General features: G+C 38.4%; 1 protein-coding gene across 5 annotated transcripts in view; it reads right to left on the bottom strand.

The window, feature by feature from the left end:
- The window catches only part of Vps15 (vacuolar protein sorting 15), a 164,744-nt gene that overhangs the window by 102,697 nt on the left and 37,411 nt on the right, over positions 1-24,636 (bottom strand). For all 5 annotated transcript variants that reach the window (XM_053771055.2, XM_053771056.2, XM_053771054.2 and 2 more), the window contains exons 7-9: positions 21,060-21,186; positions 10,447-10,619; positions 4,519-4,683 (exon numbers count right to left, since the gene is read on the bottom strand). In XM_053771055.2, coding sequence (XP_053627030.1) covers positions 4,519-4,683; positions 10,447-10,619; positions 21,060-21,186 — 465 coding nt within the window. The remainder of the gene's footprint in view (positions 1-4,518; positions 4,684-10,446; positions 10,620-21,059; positions 21,187-24,636) is intronic.

The raw sequence follows: 24,636 nt of genomic DNA, 5'->3' as shown, positions 1-24,636 counted from the left end.
ATTACAGGCATGTCTTGCTACTTCTACTTACACTTAGGTCACACTACACATATATGTACACATTTATTTATACACACTCATCTGAGTTTTCTTTGATTTTATCTTAATAGTTCTTGGTCTTATTACTTTTCCTTTTATATCCATGGGGAAGTGGAATAAGAATCTTTCCTCCTGTGTGTCTTTCTGTCTAAATGTGTGTGTCTTTCTGTCTACCTGTGTGTTTGTCTGTCTGTCTACCTGTGTGTCTCTGTCTACCTGTGTGTGTCTTTCTCTGTGTGTCCTGCCTACCTGTGTCTGTCTGTCTTTCTGTCTACCTGTGTGTCTGTCTTTCTGTCTGCTTGTCTGTCTCAGAGCCACTCATTAAGAGTGTAATTGGTCTTGAAGATGCCATATTAATAATGATAATAACACAATATTAATCACCGAGGCACATTAAATGTGTATAAAACGTTGATATAGACATTTTGCTTAATCCATCTATGATTTCTTTTACAAAATTATATAATAAACATGCTACATAACATATAAACATATAAATTAACAAATATGAGATGTTTTTCTGGTCGGCTTGACAGAGTGAACAGAAACCATTTGTGTCCGGGCTGGTAACAACAACAACGTTTGTTTACATAACTCGCCAACCTTCTACACTCTCATTCGTTTATTCATTTAATCTTGTTTACTCACCTCTCACTCTACATTAAGGCAACAGATATTTTAAGGTAAGTAATGAGTGGACACGATTATTATATTATAGTGTAATAATATTATATTATTAATAATATTATTGTAGGTAGTAGGTTGGTAGACAGCAACCACCCAGGGAGGTACTACCGTCCTGCCAAGTGAGTGTAAAACGAAAGCCTGTAATTGTTTTACATGATGGTAGGATTGCTGGTGTCTTTTGTCTGTCTCATAAATATGCAAGATTACAGGCATGTCTTGCTACTTCTACTTACACTTAGGTCACACTACACATACATGTACATGTTTATTTATACACACTCATCTGAGTTTTCTTTGATTTTATCTTAATAGTTCTTGGTCTTATTACTTTTCCTTTTATATCCATGGGGAAGTGAAATAAGAATCTTTCCTCCGTAAGCCATGCGTGTTGTAAAAGTCAACTAAAATGCCGGGAACAATGGGCTAGTAACCCCTTTTCCTGTAAAGATTACTAAAATGAATAAGAAGAAGAAAATTGTCAAAGTGGGAAGTCTGAATGTGCGTGGATGTTGTGCAAATGATAAGAAAGAGATGATTGTGGATGCTATGAATGAGAAGAAACTGGATGTCCTGGCTTTAAGTGAAACTAAAAAGAATAAGAAGTGGGGTGGGAGAGTTTCAATGGAGAGAGAAGAAAGAAATAAATGGGATTAGGTCAGGGGTTTCAAATAGAGTTAGAGCTAAAGAAGGAGTAGCAATAATGTTGAGGAGGATAAGCTATGGCAGGAAAAGAGGGTGGGGGGGTTGAAAAGGCTTGGAATAGTTTTAAAAATGCAGTATTAGAATGTGGGGCAGAAGTTTGTGGTTATAGGAGGGTGGGAGCAGGAGGAAAGAGGAGTGATTGGTGGAATGATGAAGTAAAGGGTGTGATAAAAGAGAAAAAGGTAGCTTACGAGAGGTTTTTACAAAGCAGAAGTGTTATAAGAAGAGCAGAGTATATGGAGAGTAAAAGAAAGGTGAAGAGAGTGGTGAGAGAGTGCAAAAGGAGAGCAGATGAAAGAGTGGGAGAGGCACTGTCAAGAAATTTTAATGAAAATAAGAAAAAAATTTGGAGTGAGTTAAACAAGTTAAGAAAGCCTAGGGAAAGTATGGATTTCTCAGCTAAAAACAGAGTAGAGGAGTTAGTAGATGGGGAGAGGGAGGTATTAAGTAGATGGAGAGAATATTTTGAGGAACTTTTAAATGTTGAGGAAGAAAGGGAGGCGGTAATTTCATGCACTGGCCAGGGAGGTATACCATCTTTTAGAAGAAAATTTTCAAAGTGGGAAGTCTGAATGTGCGTGGATGTTGTGCAAATGATAAGAAAGAGATGATTGTGGATGTTATGAATGAGAAGAAACTGGATGTCCTGGCTTTAAGTGAAACAAAGCTGAAGGGGGTGGGAGAGTTTCAATGGAGAGGAATAAATGGAATTAGGTCAGGGGTTTCAAATAGAGTTAGAGCTAAAGAAGGAGTAGCAAAAATGTTGAAGGATAAGCTATGGCAGGAAAAGAGGGTGGTTGTTAAGACACATAGGCAACACTTAAGCAACTTTATTCCAAAACGTTTCGCCTACACAGTAGGCTTCTTCAGTCGAGTACAGAAAGTAGGCAGGAGCAGTAGAGATGTGAAGACGATGTAATCAGTCCATCACCCTTAAAGTCGTAGATTTGAAGTTGTCAGTCCCTCAGCCTGGAGAAGTTCTGTTCCAAAGTCTGGAACAGTTAGTTCCAGACTGCTCCTGCCTACTTTCTGTACTCGACTGAAGAAGCCTACTGTGTAGGCGAAACATTTCGGAATAAAGTTGCCTAAGTGTTGCCTATGTGTCTTAACAACCATCCTGTCGGTATTGTATACCATTTTGATATTCAGGAAAAGAGGGACTACAAATGTATTAATTCAAGGATTATGTGGAGTAAAATAAAGATTGGATGTGAAAAGTGGGTTATAGTAAGCGTGTATGCACCTGGAGAAGAGAGAAGTGTAGAGGAGAGAAAGAGATTTTGGGAAATGTTGAGTGAATGCGTGGGGAGTTTTGAATCAAGTGTGAGAGTAATGGTGGCTAGGGATTTCAATGCTAAAGTGGGTAAAAATGTTATGGAGGGAGTAGTAGGTAAATTTGGGGTGCCAGGGGTAAATGTAAATGGGGAGCCTTTAATTGAGCTATGTGTAGAAAGAAATTTGGTAATAAGTAATACATATTTTATGAAAAAGAGGATAAATAAATATACAAGGTATGATGTAGCACGTAATGAAAGTAGTTTGTTAGATTATGTATTGGTGGATAAAAGGTTGATGGGTAGGCTCCAGGATGTACATGTTTATAGAGGGGCAACTGATATATCGGATCATTATTTAGTTGTAGCTACAGTTAGAGTAAGAGGTAGATGGGAAAAGAGGAAGGTGGCAACAACAAGTAAGAGGGAGGTGAAAGTGTATAAACTAAGGGAGGAGGAAGTTCGGGTGAGATATAAGCGACTATTGGCAGAAAGGTGGGCTAGTGCAAAGATGAGTAGTGGGGGGGTTGAAGAGGGTTGGAATAGTTTTAAAAATGCAGTATTAGAATGTGGGGCAGAAGCTTGTGGTTATAGGAGGGTGGGGGCAGGAGGAAAGAGGAGTGATTGGTGGAATGATGAAGTAAAGGGTGTGATAAAAGAGAAAAAGGTAGCTTATGACAGGATGAGAATAAATGGTTTAAAAAACTGATGTGTTGCACAAGTGTCTCATTTATCAACAAGTCTTTTTTTTTAAACCATTTATTCATATTCTGTCAGACACAACAACATCTTGGTATACTGATGCAGAGATTTCTTCAAAACTTGTCTAATCTACAGGCATGACCTATTTCCACCAGTGGCTTTGTTCACTGGTGACTTGCCTACCACTGCTCCACCTCATCTATCATCAGTATATAAGCCCCATCTTTGTGAACATGCTACACTTTTGTCAAGATTGATGGACTGAACACATTGACCCCAAGCTGGGGGACTGATTACTTCGAACTCCTCCTCATCTTCCAACTTTTTCTGCAATGGACTGAAGAAGTCACAATATGGCAAAACATTTCCAAATGTTGCACAAGTGTCTCATTTATCAGATGTCACTAAACAGCAAGTATCTCAAACCCCTCTTTCAGAGTGCAGGCACTGTACTGTAGGCACTGTAGTGCCTGCAGTACAGTGCAATAAAATGTACAATACATTAAAATTTATTTTACCACAGTACAGAAGATCCATTAATAATTTAAGAACTTCAACCATAGTTTTGTAGATATATATACTCTCATCTACTGCTAAACACTTATATAACTGTAAGAAGAGTTGTGTAAATAAATACAATAGCACATCTACTGTCAAGAAGCAGTTCTAATATGTTGAGCAGACTCATTAAGAAAGTGTAAATATTATTTATTTCTTCTTGTTTGAAAAATTCTCATTGTTATCCATATTTTTAGTGTATAATTACAGTGATTATGTGTGAGTGAGGTGAAAGTGTTGAATGATGATGAAAGTATTTTCTTTTTGGGGATTTTCTTTCTTTCTGGGTTACCCTGCCTCGGTGGGAGATGGCCGACTTGTTAAAAAAAAAAAAAAAACTATAGAAGAAATGGAAAAGAATTCTTCTTCTGTAAGTCATGCGTGTCACAAGAGGCAGCTTCAATGCTGGAAGCAAGGGGCTAGTAACCCCTTCTGCTTAATTTACTAAATTTAAAAAGAAAAACTTTCATTTTTCTTTTTAGGTCACTCTGCCTCAGTGGGATATGGCCGGTTTGTTGAAAACAAAACAAAATATACAATGAAAAATATATGCTACCTTAGAGAGGAGGTGATGAGAGAGGCAATAATGATGAGAGCCTCACATTTTTTTTCTGGCTTCTCCATATCGGCTTTCTCCTTTTCTTCTTTTCCTTCAATTATTTTTGACGCTTCATTTTCGGCACCCAGTGCTATTAGTATGTCCATTAAACATTTCTTTATCCTGAAAAGACCAATGCATATAGGGTATATTACTAAATTATTCTATTCAGTTCTAATTCATAATTTTATTAGAAATCCAAAGGGGCCTTATACTATGTATGCATCAATCACTTACAGCAGTGGTTCTTATGCTGAGAATGGTGCTTCACCAGGGAGGCAAGAGAAAACCTCAGGGAAAGGTGTGAGAGTTCAGTGCAAACAGTTGACAAGAGGGGCTTGAGTGAGCTGAGTGAATATATTTCTTGAAACTTAAGAAATTCCTTCCTTGCCACCTTTAATTGGGAGTATTTTATCCTGTTATTAGGATACTTTTTAAGGTTTTACATGTCCTCAGTGTTAGTTACAAAGTAGATATGCAACTCTCATTAGAAAATATGTATTTTGAATGTTTACTGCTAAGCTAGTTATGGAAGAGTCACATAAAGCAAAGGAACAACCTGAATGACTAAAATTTCATACAGTAATGGCCTTTAAAACCAAGACTGAGAATCACAGTCAACCTCTGAAAGGTGAGTTCCATCAATATGTTCCAGACTTAACTCAAGGAAGTGTCAAATGCACTCTTGCCAAGAATCCCATTTTCACTAAGTCAGGGATTACCCTGAGGACTTATAAGAGCAGTTTCTTAATTAAATTAAAATTTGACTTTGTGGAAAATGATATTATGTAAATTAGTTTGGAGAAGTTTTGAGTGAACTAGAATGTAAGCCAGCAAGCCTTTCATGTTATTATACCATTTTCATAGACACATCTGTGCGAGATAATTTTGATTTTTCTTTAGCCCTAGTTGTTGTTGATCAAATTAAAGCAGCAAAACATGTTGAAAGTGCATGCTTTTTCCTACAGCTTATGATCCTGATAATAATATAATCTTAAATATAAATGTTAGCATAATAGGTGCATTTATGGCTTGGTGTGTGAGCACGTTAATTTCTTGAAAGAACAGGTGCTCATAAGAACGTAAGAACATAAGAAGGAACACTGTAGCAGGCCTACTGACCCATGCAAAGCAGGTCAATGTCAACCCCCCAGCTTAGACCAATGACCCACCTAGTCAGATCACTTCCATTTAACCCGTAAACGGTCCAAACGTATATATACGTGTTTTCAACATTTGAAAGTATGTAAAAAAAGTAGATCTTCTTTTTGTTTTTATACATTTGAAAATGTGTAAAAAAACTTTGATCTACTTTTTTTTTTGTTATATTTGAAAATATGTAAAAAAAACTTAGATCTACTTTTGTAGCACTACACATATGAACGTAGATCTGCTTGGACCGTTTACGGGTTAAGGAAGGAGCACGGCATCAGACCTAGTAGCACAAACTAGTCAGGCCCAACTCACACCCACTCATGTATTTATCTAACCTATTTTTAAAACTACACAACGTTTTCATTTCTATGACAGAACTTGGGAGTTTGTTCCACTCATCCACAACTCTATTACCAAACCAGTGATTTCCTATATCCTTCCTGAATCAGAATTTTTCCAACTTGAAACCATTGCTGCGAGTCCTATCTTGGCTGGAAATTTTCAGCATGCTATTTACATCTCCTTTATTTATTCCTGTTTTCCATTTATACACCTCAATCATATCCCCCCTAATTCTATGCCTTTCTAGAGAGTGCAGATTCAGGGCCCTCAGTCTATCCTCATAGGAAAGATTTCTGATGCATGGGATCAACTTTGAAAGAAAACAAATTTACCATCTCTTGGCCCTTTGCTTTCCTTCCAGTCAATGACCCTCCAGTCACCATCACCTGAGCCCAACTTTCAGAGCAGGTCTTGTACAGCACATATTCCCCACCTCCAAAACTCAGGTCTGAGTAAGTGGTTTCCAGGAGCATGCACTACCATGAAGACATTATAACAGTATGGCAAACCCCTACACCCTCTTCAGTTTAACATGCCCACATTAGCCTACCTTTCATCCTCTTCACAGACATCCCCTGAACCTCTAAGGTCATATGTAGCTCACTTGTGAGAGCACTTAGTTTACAACCATAAGGTCCTGGGTTTTATTCCCAGGAACAATGAAACATATGGGCAAATTTTCTGCATTGTATTTGTCTACCCAGCTGAAAAAAATATGGGTAGGTACCATTATAATAGCCAACTGCTGTAGGTCTAATGCAAGAAAAATAAATTTTTTTGTAGTAGTCATATCCTGTGTTAACTGTGTAAAACCACTACTCCAGCTAGGATTCAAGTGTTGGGCAAGAGTTTCCTGCACAGTGAGGTGTATCTAATGATGAGAAAAAACATCTCAATGCCATTCATTCAAGATTCATAAGAAGTCTTGACCTACTATCATCCTCCTTTCTTTCTACATGACCAAACCATCTTAACCTTTTTCTGTTATTTGCATTATACCTTTCATTTCACAATAAATGTCTTCTAGATTCTTAATTTATTTCTTACATAATACAGCCTCTCCTCACTTAGCGACATATTCGTTTACCGATGCCTCGGACTTAAGAAGGGCTCTCTGACCAGCATTCAAACCTAAATAATGTATATTAGAGCTGATTTCCTTTATTCTGTTTATTTCAATATACAGTACACTACTGTATAAACATTTAAACATACGTATGTATATCAGAAATGTTATAAATGGTGCAAAGGTGACACTAAACAATATCAAAGATGGTTGACACAAACTCACTACCATTATAGTATGCTCCTCACTTAGCGACAAATTCGTTTAACAACGTGGTCTTAGGAATGGAACTTCATCGTAAAGTAAGGAGAGGCTGTACTGTATTTACACAACACATTATTCTCATGCATGGTACATCCCTGCCTTTAATATTCTTCTTTATTATTTGCAGTTGTTACATCACCTTCAACTACACCAACCCAAAGCATAAATGACTACCTAAATTAATTAATTATATAAAGAATATACAGTGGACCCTCGCCTAACGATATTAATCCGTTCCTAAGAGCTCAACGTTAGGCGAAATTATCGTTAGCCGAATTAATTTTCCCCATAAGAAATAATGGAAATCAAATTAATCCGTTCCTGACACCCCAAAGTATGAAAAAAAAAAAAAGTTTATCACATGAAATATTAATTTTAATACACACAAACTGTGTGAACAATTACATGACACTTACCTTTATTGAAGATCTGGTGATGATTGATGGGATGGGAGGAGGGGAGTGTGCGGATGGTGTTAATGTTTAGAAGGGGAATTCCCTTCCATTAGGAATTGAGATGTCAAGTCCTTTTCCGGGGCTACTTCCCTTCTTCTTTTAATGCCACTAGGACCAGCTTGAGAGTCACTGGACCTCTGTCGCACAACATATCTGTCCATAGACGCCTGTATCTCCCGTTCCTTTATGACATTCCTAAAGTGTTTCACAACATTGTCAGTGTAATAGTCACCAGCACGGCTTGCAATAGCTGTGTGAGGGTGATTTTCATCAAAAAAGGTTTGCACTTTAAGCCACATTGCACACATTTCCTTAATCTTTAAAGTAGGCAACTTCCTCAATTTCTCTATTCCCTCCTCCGGAGCAGTTTCCTCAGGTCTGGCCTCTTGCTGTTGAAGATGATCTTGCAGCTCATCAGTGGTTAGTTCTTCATTGTCCTCCTCCACCAACTCTTCCACATCCTCCACACTAACCTCCAACCCCAAGGACTTCCCTAATGCTACAATTGATTCCACAACTGGCATAGGCTTCTCAAGGTTAGCCTCAAATCCTTCAAAATCCCTTTTGTCTACACATTCTGGCCACAGTTTCTTCCAAGTAGAGTTCAAGGTCCTCTTAATCACTTCCTCCCAAGCCTTACCTATAATGTTTACACAACTAAGGATGCTAAAGTGATCTCTCCAAAACTCTCTTAGAGTCAAATGAGTTTCTGTGGTCACTACAAAGCATCTTTCAAACCATACCCCCGGCCGGGATTGAACCCGCGGTCATAGAGTCTCAAAACTCCAGCCCGTCGCGTTAGCCACTAGACCAGCTAGCCACCATACCCCCGGCCGGGGGTATGGTTTATTTGCAATCGTGCCATTACGATTTCTTGAGTCATGTTGACGGCAGTGAAGGGACTTGAGCTAGAGTTCATCACGGCCACGCTAGCTGGAGATTCGTCTGTAAAAACTTGCATTTGTGGTCACAGAGGTGCCTGTGCTAACCTTCCTATGGGGTAGAAATATACCTAGTTGGATGAATCTTATTGTGGCTAGCTGGTCTAGTGGCTAATGCGACGGGCTGGAGTTTTGAGAGACTATGACCGCGGGTTCAATCCCGGCCGGGGGTATGGTTTATTTGCAATCGTGTCATTACGATTTCTTGAGTCACCTTTCAAACATAGCTTTTGTGTAGAGGTTTTTGAAGTTTGCAATGACCTGCTGGTCCATGGGCTGCAGGAGAGGAGTGGTATTAGGAGGCAAAAACTTGACCTTAATGAAGCTCGTGTCCCCAGAAAGTCACTCTACCACGTCTGAAGGATGACCAGGAGCACTGTCTAATACCAGGAGGCACTTAAGGTCCAATTTATTTTCCAGGAGGTAATTTTTGACAGTGGGGGGCAAATGCATGGTGTAACCAGTCATAGAAAAGGTCTCTAGTGACCCATGCCTTACTGTTTGCCCTCCACATCACACACAAATTAGCCTTGAGGACAGTGTTTTTCCTGAACACTCTGGGAGTTTCAGAATGATACACCAATAAAGGCTTCACTTTGCAATCACCACTAGCATTAGCACACATCAACAGAGTAAGCCTGTCTTTCATAGGCTTATGGGAGTGCCTTTTCCTCCTGAGTAATGTAGGTCCTGCTTGGCATTTTCTTCCAAAACAGGCCTGTTTTGTCACAATTAAACACTTGTTCAGGTTTCAATTCTTCACTGTCTATGTACTCCTTGAATTCCTTCACATATTTTTCAGCTGCTTTTTGGTCTGAACTGGCAGCCTCACCATGCCTTATCACACTATGTATGCCACTACGATTCTTAAATCTCTCAAACCAACCTTTGCTGGCCTTAAATTCACTCACATCACCACTAGTTGCAGGCATTTTTCTAATTAAATCGTCATGCAACTTCCTAGCCTTTTCACATATGATCGCTTGAGAGATGCTATCTCCTGCTATCTGTTTTTCGTTTATCCACACCAATAATAGTCTCTCAACATCTTCTATCACTTGCGATCTCTGTTTCAAAAACAAAGTTGCACCTTTGGCAAGAACAGCTTCCTTGATTGCCGTTTTCTTGGCCACAATAGTAGCGATGGTTGATTGGGTTTTGTGTACAACCTGGCCAGCTCGGAGACATGCACTCCACTTTCATAATTAGCAATGATCTCTTTCTTCATATCCATAGTAATTCTCACCCTTTTTGCTGTAGGGTTGGCACTAGAAGCTTTCTTGGGGCCCATGGTGACTTATTTTGCAGGTGCAATCACTAAAAACGCTGTGATAATATGAAATGTTCCGATTGTATGTTTGGATGCGACCGCGGTGGCTGGCTTGTAAACACTGGCACCCACGGGACAAGTGAGGTGCGCTCAGGCCGCAAGTGAATGCGTCTTGAACGGAACGAATTGCGTTGGGCGAGTTTTTTAGCGCTAGCCAAGGCAAAATTTTTGCGTTAAAATGTATCGCTAGCTGGATTTAATGTTATGCAATGCGTTCATTAGGTGAGGGTCCACTGTAATTAAGAAATTCTTTAAAAATTTCAAATTTAAGTCATGATTGGGGATGATCATAAAGTTTCAACTTTATGAGTATATGAAAAGAAATATGCTTACTGTTTGATTTTGTCATCAGGAGGCATGATTGGTGCAACAGCAAACTGCTTGAGAAATGGCCACAGGAATGTATAGAAATGTTCAGGAAATGTGGCTCCTCGCTCCTGCTCTAGATACTCGGCCACACTGAGTCTCTTGTTGGGTTCCCGCTGAATCATGTGTTCAACAAGAGCCTATACATCATTAGCATGGAAAAAGAATATATAATCAATCTTTTATTCATAAATTTTTTTTTCAACAAGTCGGCTATCTCCCACCGAGACAGGGTGACCCAAAAAGAAAGGAAATCCCCAAGAAGAAAATACAGTGTTACCTAGGGATACGAATTTATTTCGTTCCAGAAGGCTGTTCGAGTGCCGATACCAAACGAATTTGTTCCCATAAGGCATAATGTAAATTAGATTAAACCATTTCAGACTCCCAAAAATACACTTACAAAAGCACTTAAATACACTTACATAACTGTTCGAGTTTTGAGCTGTTCGTATCCCGAGGTACCACTGTACTTTCATCATCATTCAACACATTCACATCACTCATACATAATCACTGTCTTTGCAGAGATGCCCAGATACAACAGTTTAGAAGCATATATAAAGATATTAAACATATCCCTCCTAACTGCCAATATCCCAAACTGCTCCTTTAACCCTTTCAGGGTCCCCAGGCCCTCTCCCAGACTTGTTCTCAGGGTCGCCCAAATTTAAAAAAAAAAAAAAAAAAAAAATCTAATGAGAAGATAGAGAATCTTTACCCAATCATAATGACACCAAAAGTATGAAATTTGATGGAAAACTTACGGAATTATGCTCTCGCGAAGTTAGCGGTCTTGACGATGTTTACGCATCAGCGATTTTGCCCACTTTGAGCCCTATTTTCGGCCAATTCCAGTGTACTTGTCGACAAAAATCATAGCTATTTTGCTAGAACTCCATTTTTTCTATCGAATGAGTACAAGAAACCACCCATTTACCGATTTCAACTATCCAATACAGTGGTCAGAATTTAGCAATTTTGCCAATTTCACACAAATTTCAAAAGATGCCAATTTCCAAATAGGGTCCAGAATAAACAAGACAGACATTCCTGGCACTAAAATAACATTTCCTCTGTTCATTAGTCATGTCCCCACGCCCCTCTTACATTCATTTATTTATTTATTAATTTGAACATGATACAGAGAAGTACAAAGGAATACAGTTATTAAAGTGCAACATGCCAAAGCCCCTTGTATGCAGAGCATTATGGGCAGGCTTAAAATTAACTTAAGATTAACTAAGCAATGATATATTCAGTGGTAAAAACATTATTGTAAACAGATAACAATTTAGCACAAATGAGTATTACAAAGACAGGTCATATGGTCATTTACTGTGTTGCTGTGCATTCAGTAGAATGGAGTATTCTGTTAGGTAATGTAATTAAAAAATAACAAAGTTTGATTGGGTCACAGGTTAGACATTTATGAGATACAATAATGAGAAACATTTATGAGATACAATTATTCAGTATTTATTTAGTTGTGGGTGAATAAGTGATTTTTGAGAAGAGACTTGAATTTATAAACAGATAGTGTTTCTTTTATATTCACAGGTAATGAATTCCAGATTTTAGGGTCTTTTATGTGCATTGAGTTTTTGCATAGCGTGAGATGGACACGAGGAACATCAAAGAGTGATCTGTGCCTTGTGTTATGGTCATGTGTTCTGTTGAGGTTGGTAAAGAGACATCTGAGGGGAGGGTTTATATCAGAGTTAAGTGTTCTATGTATGTAGTAGGTGCAGTAATAAGTATGGATGTTTTGTATGGTGAGTAGGTTCAGAGTTTTGAATATTGGTGGAGTGTGCTGCCTGTAGTGGGAATTTATCATCATTCTGACTGCAGCCTTTTGTTGGGTAATTAGTGGTCTGAGATGGTTTATTGTTGTTGAGCCCCTTGCACAAATTCCATAGGTGAGATAGGGGTAAATAAGTGAGTGATATAGGGCCAGGAGGGCTGACTGTGGAACATAGTACCGTATCTTCACTTTTGCTTTCCACTTTGAATTTTTATTCTCACAAAAAATTGAAGATTTACTGTTATGCAGACTACTGCATTAGTGTAGAAACGGTATAAATAATATCAGTGCACTTGTGAAAGAATATTAGACTCACCAGTTGACGTGTATTGGACGCTAAACATGATTTGTTTACTTTTGAACTTTGGTAAAAATCAAACATTTCTGCTACTTTGAGCTCAATTTCAATGTACTTTTCATTGTAAAACCAGTCAAAATCATCTCAATTTCTGTAATATGTCTTCCATTCCATAAAATGAGACCAGGAAAACTAGAATACAACAATAAATACCATACGAAAATACAGTGCAAAGTCGCTGTTTTAATCCAAAAACACGGTCAGTTTTTTTTCTCATTACGCACTGTGTGCTGCATGATTTTTTTTATACTGCACACACTGACCACATAGACCCATTCTTTCATATGTAGGCCTACCAGCTTCCTCTCACTAGATTTGAGGGCGCTAGAATTTAGGGGTACTAGTACGTCAAAAACCCTGGCGCGTAAGCTGTACTAATACGTCCGCACCCCTGAAAGGGTTAACCCTTTGACTGTTTTGGTCGTATATATACGTCTTACGAACCACCATTTTTGACATACATATATATACTCATAAATTCTAGCGGCTTCGAATCAAGCAGGAGAAAGCTGGTAGGCTCACATGTGAGAAAATGGGTGTGTGTTGTCAGTGTGCACCATATAAAAAAATCCTGCAGCACGTAGTGCATAATGAGAAAAAAACCTCCGACCGTTTGTATTTTAATTAAAATGCCGAATTTGTGGTCTACTTTTGTATAGTATTTATGGCTGTATTCTCGTTTTCTTGGTCTCATTTGATAGAATGGAAAACATTATAGAAATAGAGGTGATTTTGATTGGTTTTACTATGAAAAGAACCTTGAATTGGAGCTCTAAGTAGGGGAAATGTTTGATTTTTGCCGATGTTCAAAAGTAAACAAATGATGTCATTTTCCAATAAATGTCCAACTAGCCATTCTAATATGCAGTCATGAATAGGTTGACATTATTTATACAATTATTACAATATTGCAGTAGTCTGCATAACTGTAAATCTTCTATTTTTGTTTGAATAAAAATTAAAAATAGAAAGCAAGAGTAATATCAGAGGGGCCTGGAGATGTGACTGATGAACAAAGAAAATGTTATTTTTGAGCCAGGAATGTCTGCATTGTTCATTCTGAACTCTATTTTGAAATTGTCATATTTTTTAATTTTCATGAAATTGGCCAAATTGTAAATTTCTGACCACATTATTGGGTGGTTGAAATCGGTAAATGGGCAGTTTCTTGTACTCAGTCGATAGAAAAAATGGAGTTCTAAAAAAATAGCTATGAGTTTGGTAGACTGGAACAATGGAATTAGCCGAAAATAAGGCTCAAATTGGGCAAAATCGCCAATTTGTAAATATCGCCATCGCTAACTTCACAAGAGCATAATTCCGTCAGTTTTCCATCAAATTTCGTTCTTTTGGTGTCATTACAATCAGGAAAAGATTCTCTATCATTTCATAAGAAAAAATAATTTTTTTTTTTTTTAAATTTTATGACATCAGGAGACACCTCAGGATTTGGGGTTGTGACAGTCAAGGGGTTAAAGTGCAGGCATTGTACTTCCCATTTTCAGTACTCAAGTTCGGCTATATAAAAATAACCGGTTTCCATGAATCCCTTCACTAAATATTACCCAGCTCACACTCCAACAGCTCGTCAGGTCCCAAAAACCATTCGTCTCCATTCACTCCTATCTAACACGCTCACGCACGCTTGCTGGAAGTCCAAGCCCCTCGCCCACAAAAGCTCCTTTACCCCCTCCCTCCATCTTTTTCGAGGACGACCCCTACCCCACCTTCCTTCCCCTACAGATTTATACCCTCTCCAAGTCATTCTACTTTGATCCATTCTCTCTAAATGACCAAACCACCTGAACCCCTCTTGAGCCCTCTGACTAATACTTTTATTAACTCCACACCTTCTCCTAATTTCCACACTCCGAATTCTCTGCATAATGTTTACACCACACATAATATTTACACCACACAGATTGGAGGGAGAGAGTATGGAGGAGGTGAATGTGTTCAGATATTTGGGAGTGGACGTGTCAGCAAATGGGTCTGTGAAGGATGAGGTGAATCATAGAATTGATGAGGGAAAAAAGGTGAGTGGTGCACTGAGGAGTCTGTGGAGACAAAGAACTTTATCCATGAAAGCAAAGAGGGGAATGTATAAGAGTATAGTTAAACCAATGCTCTTGTTTGGGTGTGAGGCATGGGTTGTGAATGTTGCAACAAGGAGAAGGCTGGAGGCAGTGGAGATGTCATGTCTGAGGGCAATGTGTGGTGTGAATATAATGCAGAGAATCTGTAGTTTGGAGATTAGGAGGAGGTGTGGGATTGCCAAAACTATTATCCAGAGAGCTGAGGAGGGATTATTGAGATGGTTTAGACATGTAGAGAGGCTGGAACGAAATAGAATGACTTCAAGAGTGTGAAATCTGTAGTGGGGGGAAGGCAGGGTAGGGGTCGGCCTAGGAAAGGTTGGAGGGAGGGGGTAAAGGAGGTTTTGTGTGCGAGGGGCTTGGACTTTCAGCAAGCGTGCCTGAGTGTGTTCGACAGGAGCGAATGGAGACAAATGGTTTTAAGGATTTGACCGGCAGGCCGGACTTGAGTCCTGGGGATGGGAAGTACAGTGTTTGCACTCTGAAGGAGGGGTGTTAATGTTGCTGTTTTATAACTGTAGTGTAGGCATGCCTCTGGCAAGATAGTGATGGAGTGAATGGTGATGAAAATTTTTCTTTTTCAGGCCACCCTGCCTTGGTGGGAAATGGTCGATGTGTTAATAAAAAAAATAAATAAAACATTGCCCTTAGACAGGACATCTCCACTGCTTCCAGCCACCTCCTCGTTGCAACATTTACAACCCAAGCTTCACACCCATATAAGAGTGTTGGTACCACTTTACTTTCATACATTCTCTTCTTTCTCCATGGATAACGTTTTATGTCTCCTCAAATACCTCACTGCACCACCCACCTTTTTTCCTTCTTCAATATATGATTAACCTCATCCTACATAAACCCATCCACTGACACATCTACTCCCAAATATCTGTTTACAGTGATATAAACTATCAAAGTCTGACTGTGACCATCAGGAAGAAAGTAATGGCAATTGGAAATATGTGCTGTTAGCAAGTAAAGTTAAATGATCTTGGTCTCAACTCTTCATCTATAGATCAAATTTTACTAAAAATCTGCAAATATTATTATATTCAAGTTGAAACTTCTAACTCAGGTTAAAACAAAATGAGGCAGCGGTGGTACTTTTTCCCTGTCATTAACTGATCTGTCCTGGAATTACCTATACATGTACTTTGTTCATGTTGATCCCTTATATATTTTTGTCCAGTTAATTTTTTGGAAACATTGTTTCAAATAAGCATAATTATTTTAGACATTTACTAAAAAAGAGAAGAAAAACTTTATAAAACTGGGATGCTTAAATGTGCGTGGATGTAGTGCGGATGACAAGAAACAGATGATTGCTGATGTTATGAATGAAAAGAAGTTGGATGTCCTGGCCCTAAGCGAAACAAAGCTGAAGGGGGTAGGAGAGTTTCAGTGGGGGGAGTATCTGAGAGAGTTAGAGCAAAGGAAGGGGTAGCAGTAATGTTAAATGATCAGTTATGGAAGGAGAAAAGAGAATATGAATGTGTAAATTCAAGAATTATGTGGATTAAAGTAAAGGTTGGATGCGAGAAGTGGGTCATAATAAGCGTGTATGCACCTGGAGAAGAGAGGAATGCAGAGGAGAGAGAGATTTTGGGAGATGTTAAGTGAATGTATAGGAGCCTTTGAACCAAGTGAGAGAGTGATTGTGGTAGGGGACCTGAATGCTCAAGTAGGAGAAACTTTTAGAGAGGGTGTGGTAGGTAAGTTTGGGGTACCAGGTGTAAATGATAATGGGAGCCCTTTGATTGAACTTTGTATAGAAAGGGGTTTAGTTATAGGTAATACATATTTTAAGAAAAAGAGGATAAATAAGTATACAAGATATGATGTAGGGCAAAATGACAGTAGTTTGTTGGATTATGTATTGGTAGATAAAAGACTGTTGAGTAGACTTCAGGATGTACATGTTTATAGAGGGGCCACAGATATATCAGATCACTTTCTAGTTGTAGCTACACTGAGAGTAAAAGGTAGATGGGATACAAGGAGAATAGAAGCATCAGGGAAGAGAGAGGTGAAGGTTTATAAACTAAAAGAGGAGGCAGTTAGGGTAAGATATAAACAGCTATTGGAGGATAGATGGGCTAATGAGAGCATAGGCAATGGGGTCAAAGAGGTATGGGGTAGGTTTAAAAATGTAGTGTTAGAGTGTTCAGCAGAAGTTTGTGGTTACAGGAAAGTGGGTGCGGGAGGGAAGAGGAGCGATTGGTGGAATGATGATGTAAAGAGAGTAGTAAGGGAGAAAAAGTTAGCATATGAGAAGTTTTTACAAAGTAGAAGTGATGTAAGGAGGGAAGAGTATATGGAGAAAAATAGAGAGGTTAAGAGAGTGGTGAAGCAATGTAAAAAGAGAGCAAATGAGAGAGTGGGTGAGATGTTATCAACAAATTTTGTTGAAAATAAGAAAAAGTTTTGGAGTGAGATTAACAAGTTAAGAAAGCCTAGAGAACAAATGGATTTGTCAGTTAAAAATAGGAGAGGAGAGTTATTAAATGGAGAGTTAGAGGTATTGGGAAGATGGAGGGAATATTTTGAGGAATTGTTAAATGTTGATGAAGATAGGGAAGCTGTGATTTCGTGTATAGGGCAAGCAGGAACAACATCTTGTAGGAGTGAGGAAGAGCCAGTTGTGAGTGTGGGGGAAGTTCGTGAGGCAGTAGGTAAAATGAAAGGGGGTAAGGCAGCCGGGATTGATGGGATAAAGATAGAAATGTTAAAAGCAGGTGGGGATATAGTTTTGGAGTGGTTGGTGCAATTATTTAATAAATGTATGGAAGAGGGTAAGGTACCTAGGGATTGGCAGAGAGCATGCATAGTTCCTTTGTATAAAGGCAAAGGGGATAAAAGAGAGTGCAAAAATTATAGGGGGATAAGTCTGTTGAGTATACCTGGCAAAGTGTATGGTAGAGTTATTATTGAAAGAATTAAGAGTAAGACGGAGAATAGGATAGCAGATGAACAAGGAGGCTTTAGGAAAGGTAGGGGGTGTGTGGACCAGGTGTTTACAGTGAAACATATAAGTGAACAGTATTTAGATAAGGCTAAAGAGGTCTTTGTGGCATTTATGGATTTGGAAAAGGCATATGACAGGGTGGATAGGGGGGCAATGTGGCAGATGTTGCAGGTGTATGGTGTAGGAGGTAGGTTACTGAAAGCAGTGAAGAGTTTTTATGAGGATAGTGAGGCTCAAGTTAGAGTATGTAGGAAAGAGGGAAATTATTTCCCAGTAAAAGTAGGCCTTAGACAAGGATGTGTGATGTCACCGTGGTTGTTTAATATATTTATAGATGGGGTTGTAAGAGAAGTAAATGCGAGGGTCTTGGCAAGAGGCGTGGAGTTGAAAGATAAAGAATCACACATAAAGTGGGAGTTGTCACAGCTGCTCTTTGCTGATGACACTGTGCTCTTGGGAGATTCTGAAGAGAAGTTGCAGAGATTGGTGGATGAATTTGGTAGGGTGTGCAAAAGAAGAAAATTGAAAGTGAATACAGGAAAGAGTAAGGTTATGAAGATAACAAAAAGATTAGGTGATGAAAGATTGGATATCAGATTGGAGGGAGAGAGTATGGAGGAGGTGAATGTATTCAGATATTTGGGAGTGGACGTGTCAGCAGATGGGTCTATGAAAGATGAGGTGAATCATAGAATTGATGAGGGGAAAAGGGTGAGTGGTGCACTTAGGAGTCTCTGGAGACAAAGAACTTTGTCCTTGGAGGCAAAAAGGGGAATGTATGAGAGTATAGTTTTACCAACGCTCTTATATGGGTGTGAAGCATGGGTGATGAATGTAGCAGCGAGGAGAAGGCTGGAGGCAGTGGAGATGTCATGTGTGAGAGCAATGTGTGGTGTGAATATAATGCAGAGAATTCGTAGTTTGGAAGTTAGGAGGAGGTGCGGGATTACCAAAACTGTTGTCCAGAGGGCTGAGGAAGGGTTGTTGAGGTGGTTCGGACATGTGGAGAGAATGGAGCGAAACAGAATAACTTCAAGAGTGTATCAGTCTGCAGTGGAAGGAAGGCGGGGTAGGGGTCGGCCTAGGAAAGGTTGGAGGGAGGGGGTAAAGGAGGTTTTGTGTGCAAGGGGCTTGGACTTCCAGCAGGCATGCGTGAGCGTGTTTGATAGGAGTGAATGGAGACAAATGGTTTTTAATACTTGACGTGCTGTTGGAGTGTGAGCAAAGTAACATTTATGAAGGGGTTCAGGGAAACCGGCAGGCCGGACTTGAGTCCTGGAGATGGGAAGTACAGTGCCTGCACTCTGAAGGACGGGTGTTTATGTTGCAGTTTAAAAACTGTAGTGTAAAGCACCCTTCTGGCAAGACAGTGATGGAGTGAATGATGGTGAAAGTTTTTCTTTTTCGGGCCACCCTGCCTTGGTGGGAATCGGCCAGTGTGATAATAATAAAAATAATAATTTTGTTTTAATTTAGTCTAGCATGCTTATTTTTTATGCCTAAGTCAAACGTACAACATGTTATTCATTATCTCTAAGTTTCTAGATAATAAATTAAAATTTGGTGCTTGTGACCAGATAATGAAAATAAGTCACTCTCTGACTTTTTTTTTTGGGTTGTCCTAGGTTCTTTTAACATATGTTGCTATGTATGATAACCTTTGTAACTGCATTTGTGTATACCTGAATAAACTTATTTACCATATAAAAATATAAAAAATTGTAGGTATATACTCTCCAAAATATGCTATTATGTTCCCCAATCTAGATTACCAACACTACTTGGCTCTCATTTACCCATACCTCACCTATGGAGTTTCTGCTCGGGAATCTACCTAAACAGTCTACCTCAAACCAATTACCACACAACTGCCTGAATGTGGAATAAATGCTGTAACTTGTTAGATGAATTAAAAAAATTTTAACAATAAATTTATACAAATATAAAAAACTTGCTGTGCCAAATGTATATCTCTGAAAAAAATTTCATTGTAACCCCTTATTATACCCCTATTATACATTGACTTCCAAGTTATGAATATTAGTTACAAGTTAGGACTGCCTGAATCTGTTCATGCTTTTAAGTTACAGTTAAAAGCACATTTGTTTTCTGGAGCTAATGATCCAGATGATCATACTGTCACTCTTAAAAACTTTACTGTTGTTTTTTATTGTAAGTGTATCTATGGATCTCCATGGGGAAGTGGAACGGAATTCTTGCTCTGTAAGCCATGCGTGTTGTAAGAGGCAACTAAAATGCTGGGAGCAAGGGGTTAGTAACCCCTTCTCCTGTATATATTACTAAATTTAAAAGGAGGAACTTTTGTTTTTCCTTTTGGTCCACCCCGTCTCAGTGGGATATTGCCCGGTGCGTTGAAAGAGAAGAAGAAAAAGTATCTATGGTTTGACGTGTGAACACTTGTAAGTTTCTTGAAAGACAAGGCATGCAAGAATTACAAAACCTCAGATATTATTATTATTACTGAAATACTATGCATATCTATGAGATTTTTCCTTGTAAGTTACATACATTGTTAACCTACTACAGTAACTCCAATGTATCTTCCTGGGAAATAAAGATTTTGTTGTAAATAGAACATGATCACTTTTAAATAAGAGGATTTCTTCTTATCTAAATACACTAGGTGTAGTACTGATAGTGTTTTGCCAGTTTTTGCTTAAGTTTTCGCTTTAACCTTTAAATTGTCCAAACATAGATCTACGTTGATGTGCATAGTGCTCCGAACGTAGATCTACGTCCAATTTTACATGCCTTCAAACGGTGAGAATCAAGGTCGGAGCGCTACGCATGTCAACGTAGATCTACGTTTGGACAGTTTAAGGGTAAAAAGAGCTGATGAGCACATAAAACAAACTTTCCTGCTTCCATAATTTAGATATCTATGTTAGAAAGTATCAGACTTTAATTTCCATATACATCATTAACATTTAGTTGTTTAAGCTACAATGCTTCAAATATGTGTAGCAACATGACAACTGTGTTAGTAACATTACAATTGTGTGTACCAACATTGCAGTTGTGTTGGTAACCTTACAGTTGTGTGAAGAAATATCACAATTTTGTTAGTAACTTTACAGTTGTGTGTAGAAATATCATAATTGTGTTAGTAACATTACAAATGTGTGGACTGACATCACAATTAACATCACAATTAACATCACAATTAAGCCAGTAACATCATGCTTAGCAAATACATTCTAAAGCATGTGATCTAAGTAATATTTGGAAGATTTTATGTGCAAGTTTTCAGAGCAGAAATATTTAAAAAATATATATTAATAATAATCACAAAATGTAAGAACAAGAAAATTACAAGGATATAGCACTAGTTTTCACCTTGACTCTGGGTTCATCTATCTTATCCAGCACCTTGTTAGGATAGTAGTCACCAACTCTGTATGCCAGAAGTTGAGTTAGGTCAAAAGGGGCATAACCTTCAGTGAATAATTCAGCCAGACAGCACCTATAAAACAAAAGAGTAACTGTTAATGAATGAACATCAAGTTTAGCCACTTTTTTAAAGAAACAAGCAGCAGGTTCATGGGTGAGCTCATGACCATATCAAAGCAATGTGTATTTGTTCTTTGTAGCTGGAGAATCTGTAGTTGATTCGCAGTTCCACCAGATCCATGATGTCTTTGATGGGTATGGGCAGGTCAAGGTTGTCATTTTATTCCTCAGTAGTGCGCTGGCCCATGTGGTGGTACATTAGTGGAAAGGTCTTTCAGTCAAAACTGGGTCTACGTTTGTTCTTAATGATAATGTTTTTTACTTAGTTAACCCTTAAACGGTCCAAATAGATCGACGTTCAAATCCGTAGTGCTCCAAAAGTGGATCTATGTTTTTTTACATATTTTCAAACAAAAAAAAAAAAAGTGGATAAAAGTTTTTTACACATTTCCAAATGTAAAAAAAAAAAGATGATGTACATTTTTTTACATACTTTCAAATGTTGAAAAAACGTATACATGTATATACATTTGGACCATTTAAGGGTTAATGAAGTAACAAGTGCTTCAGATGTAACTAGCTTATGGTACCCAATACAGTGGACCCCCGGTTAACGATATTTTTTCACTCCATAAGTATGTTCAGGTGCCAGTACTGACCGAATTTATTCCCATAAGGAATATTGTGAAGTAGATTAGTCCATTTCAGACCCCCAAACATACACTTACAAACGCACTTACATAAATACACTTACATAACTGGTCGCATTCGGAGGTAATCGTTATGCGGGGGTCCACTGTACAGTGGACCCCCGCATAACGATTACCTCCGAATGCGACCAATTATGTAAGTGTATTTATGCAAGTGCGTTTGTACGTGTATGTTTGGGGGTCTGAAATGGACTAATCTACTTCACAATATTCCTTATGGGAACAAATTCGGTCAGTACTGGCACCTGAACATGTTTCTGGAGTGAAAAAATATCGTTAACCGGGGGTCCACTGTAGTTTGGACAGATGCTTCACAAGTATCCCTGTCAGTTTGTGAGTGGATCTTCCCATTACCTGAAGTGATAGGTCTGAGGGGAGGTGTTGCCTGTATGGGTTTTGGGTAACTCATTAAACTCTTTTCAGGAAACTTTATGTAAGATTAACAAAGCTTCCCCTAGTAGGTGAAATATTTTCTTAATAAAATGTTGTAAATGTTGTGCCTATGTCTTTATCCCTCAATCTTTATCACAATCAAACCAGTTTCTAATGCCTTCCTCAGATGACCCAGAAATCATTTCACAGAGTTCCTTGGCATGTGGCGTAATGCAGAAAATTCTCAACAGATTAATAGTGGGAAGCAGGTGGCTGGTAATGGTAATTATGGTAAACAGAATTGCAATAGTTTTGCCATAATCAAAACAATAACGGGCAATTCTGTAACCAATGGACTTTGTTGTTTCCGAATCAACTGACTTAGTTGATTTTTTCCTATATTTCCGAAGTTTTTTATATTCGAAGTCTTTTAAATGAAAGGTTTACTACTGCATTTTTTATAATGGCCACCTGTTTCATGACAATCCTACAAAATTACTGCAAATGCCTAAATCATCATCACTGGTTAATAGGCTTGCAGGCCATATCTTATACCAAGAACTCTTATGTGTGCCCTGAGACATCTCACCCTATGACTACAGAATTATAAATCTCACATATACCATTCCATTTCTTAAATCTACCAAGCCACCCTCACTCTTACCTTCTACACTCATTTCATTGGAAAATACTTTGATATTACAATAAAAAATGTACCAGAAATAGGAACACTTTCACTGTGGCACTTTTGAAACCATTTGCATAATTTTATTGTCATCTTTGCTAAAACCCCACATAGTGTTTACTGATTAGCAATGGCTTCAATGTGTTGGTATTAATAATATTCAATAATTTAGTTGCTTTGTTTCTTTATGTCATACACTGTCAACTTTCCAATACAGTATTATATTCTATCAACAGAAGACTTACACTTACTCCATTGTCCAACTTTTTGAGTATTTCCACTTTTTTGGTCCATAGTAAGATAATCTGCTTTACATTTCATTCACCTTGGTGAGTGAAATGGCTACGAGATCTTTTCTTGTCTTTCTTGGAATTATCACTTTTACCAGAAAAACTACAGGAGTTGCTTTACGATCCTAATGATGGCCTGTGACATAAATTAGCAGATGAAAGCAATTAGACGTGCACACCTTGGAATTATTATCGCTCACACCAGAAAAACTACAGGAGTTGCTTTACGATCTTAATGAAGGAGTGTAACATAAATTAACACATGAAAGCAACTAAACCTACACACCTATGTCTCACCTCCCCTTACCTCATGCCTAAGTCTACCTATGGTGTGGCTTTGACATGACAGCAGATGGCCAGCTCTTGCACTAAGCCAGAGTTTCAGAATACAGTGGACCCCCGGTTAACTATATTTTTTCATTCCAGAAGTATGTTCAGGTGCCAGTACTGACCGAATTTGTTCCCATAAGGAATATTGTGAAGTAGATTAGTCCATTTCAGACCCCCAAACATACACGTACAAACGCACTTACATAAATACACTTACATAATTGGTCGCATTGGGAGGTGATCGTTAAGCGGGGGTCCACTGTACTGCAGAAGTAATGCTCAATATAAATTTCTGAACACCAAAGCAAAGTTTCCAAAAATCTGCAGAATCTTTATCCAAACTTTGTGCTCCAGTGTAACAGGGTGTCCATATTATAGAATGATCAGAATTATAAACAGAAAGAGGTTAGAATTTTTATACAGAACTTTAACCCTTTCAGGGTCGACAGGCCCTCTCAGAGACTTGTTCTCAGGGTCGGCCAAATTTAAAAAAAAAAAAAAAAATTATTTTTCTTATGAAAAGATAGAGAATCTTTTCCCAATCATAATGACACCAAAAGTATGAAATTTGATGGAAAACTTACGGAATTATGTTCTCGCAAAGTTAGCGGTCTTGATGATGTTTACGCATCGGCGATTTTGCCCACTTTGAGCCCTATTTTCAGCCAATTCCAGTGAACTTGTTGACAAAAATCATAACTATTTTGCTAGAACTCAATTTTTTCTATCGAATGAGTACAAGAAACCACCCATTTACCGATTTCAACTATCCAATACAGTGGTCAGAATTTAGCAATTTTGCCAATTTCACACAAATTTCAAAAGACGCCAATTTCCGAATAGGGTCCAGAATAAACAAGAAAGACATTCCTGGCACTAAAATAACATTTCCTCTGTTCATTAGTCACGTCCCCAAGAATATTAGACTCACCAGTTGACGTGTATTGAATGCATAGCACGATTTGTTTACTTTCGAACTTTGGTAAAAATCGAACATTTCTGCTACTTTGAGCGCAATTTCAAGGTACAGTGGTCCCTCACTTTTCGTAGCTCTCGGCAATCGTAAATTTCGCCAA

The sequence above is a fragment of the Cherax quadricarinatus genome, chromosome 5 (assembly GCF_038502225.1).
Source record: "Cherax quadricarinatus isolate ZL_2023a chromosome 5, ASM3850222v1, whole genome shotgun sequence".
Taxonomy (NCBI): domain Eukaryota; kingdom Metazoa; phylum Arthropoda; class Malacostraca; order Decapoda; family Parastacidae; genus Cherax; species Cherax quadricarinatus.
The sequence above is the reverse complement of the archived record's forward strand: the minus strand, read 5'-3'. Positions and strand labels throughout refer to the sequence as shown.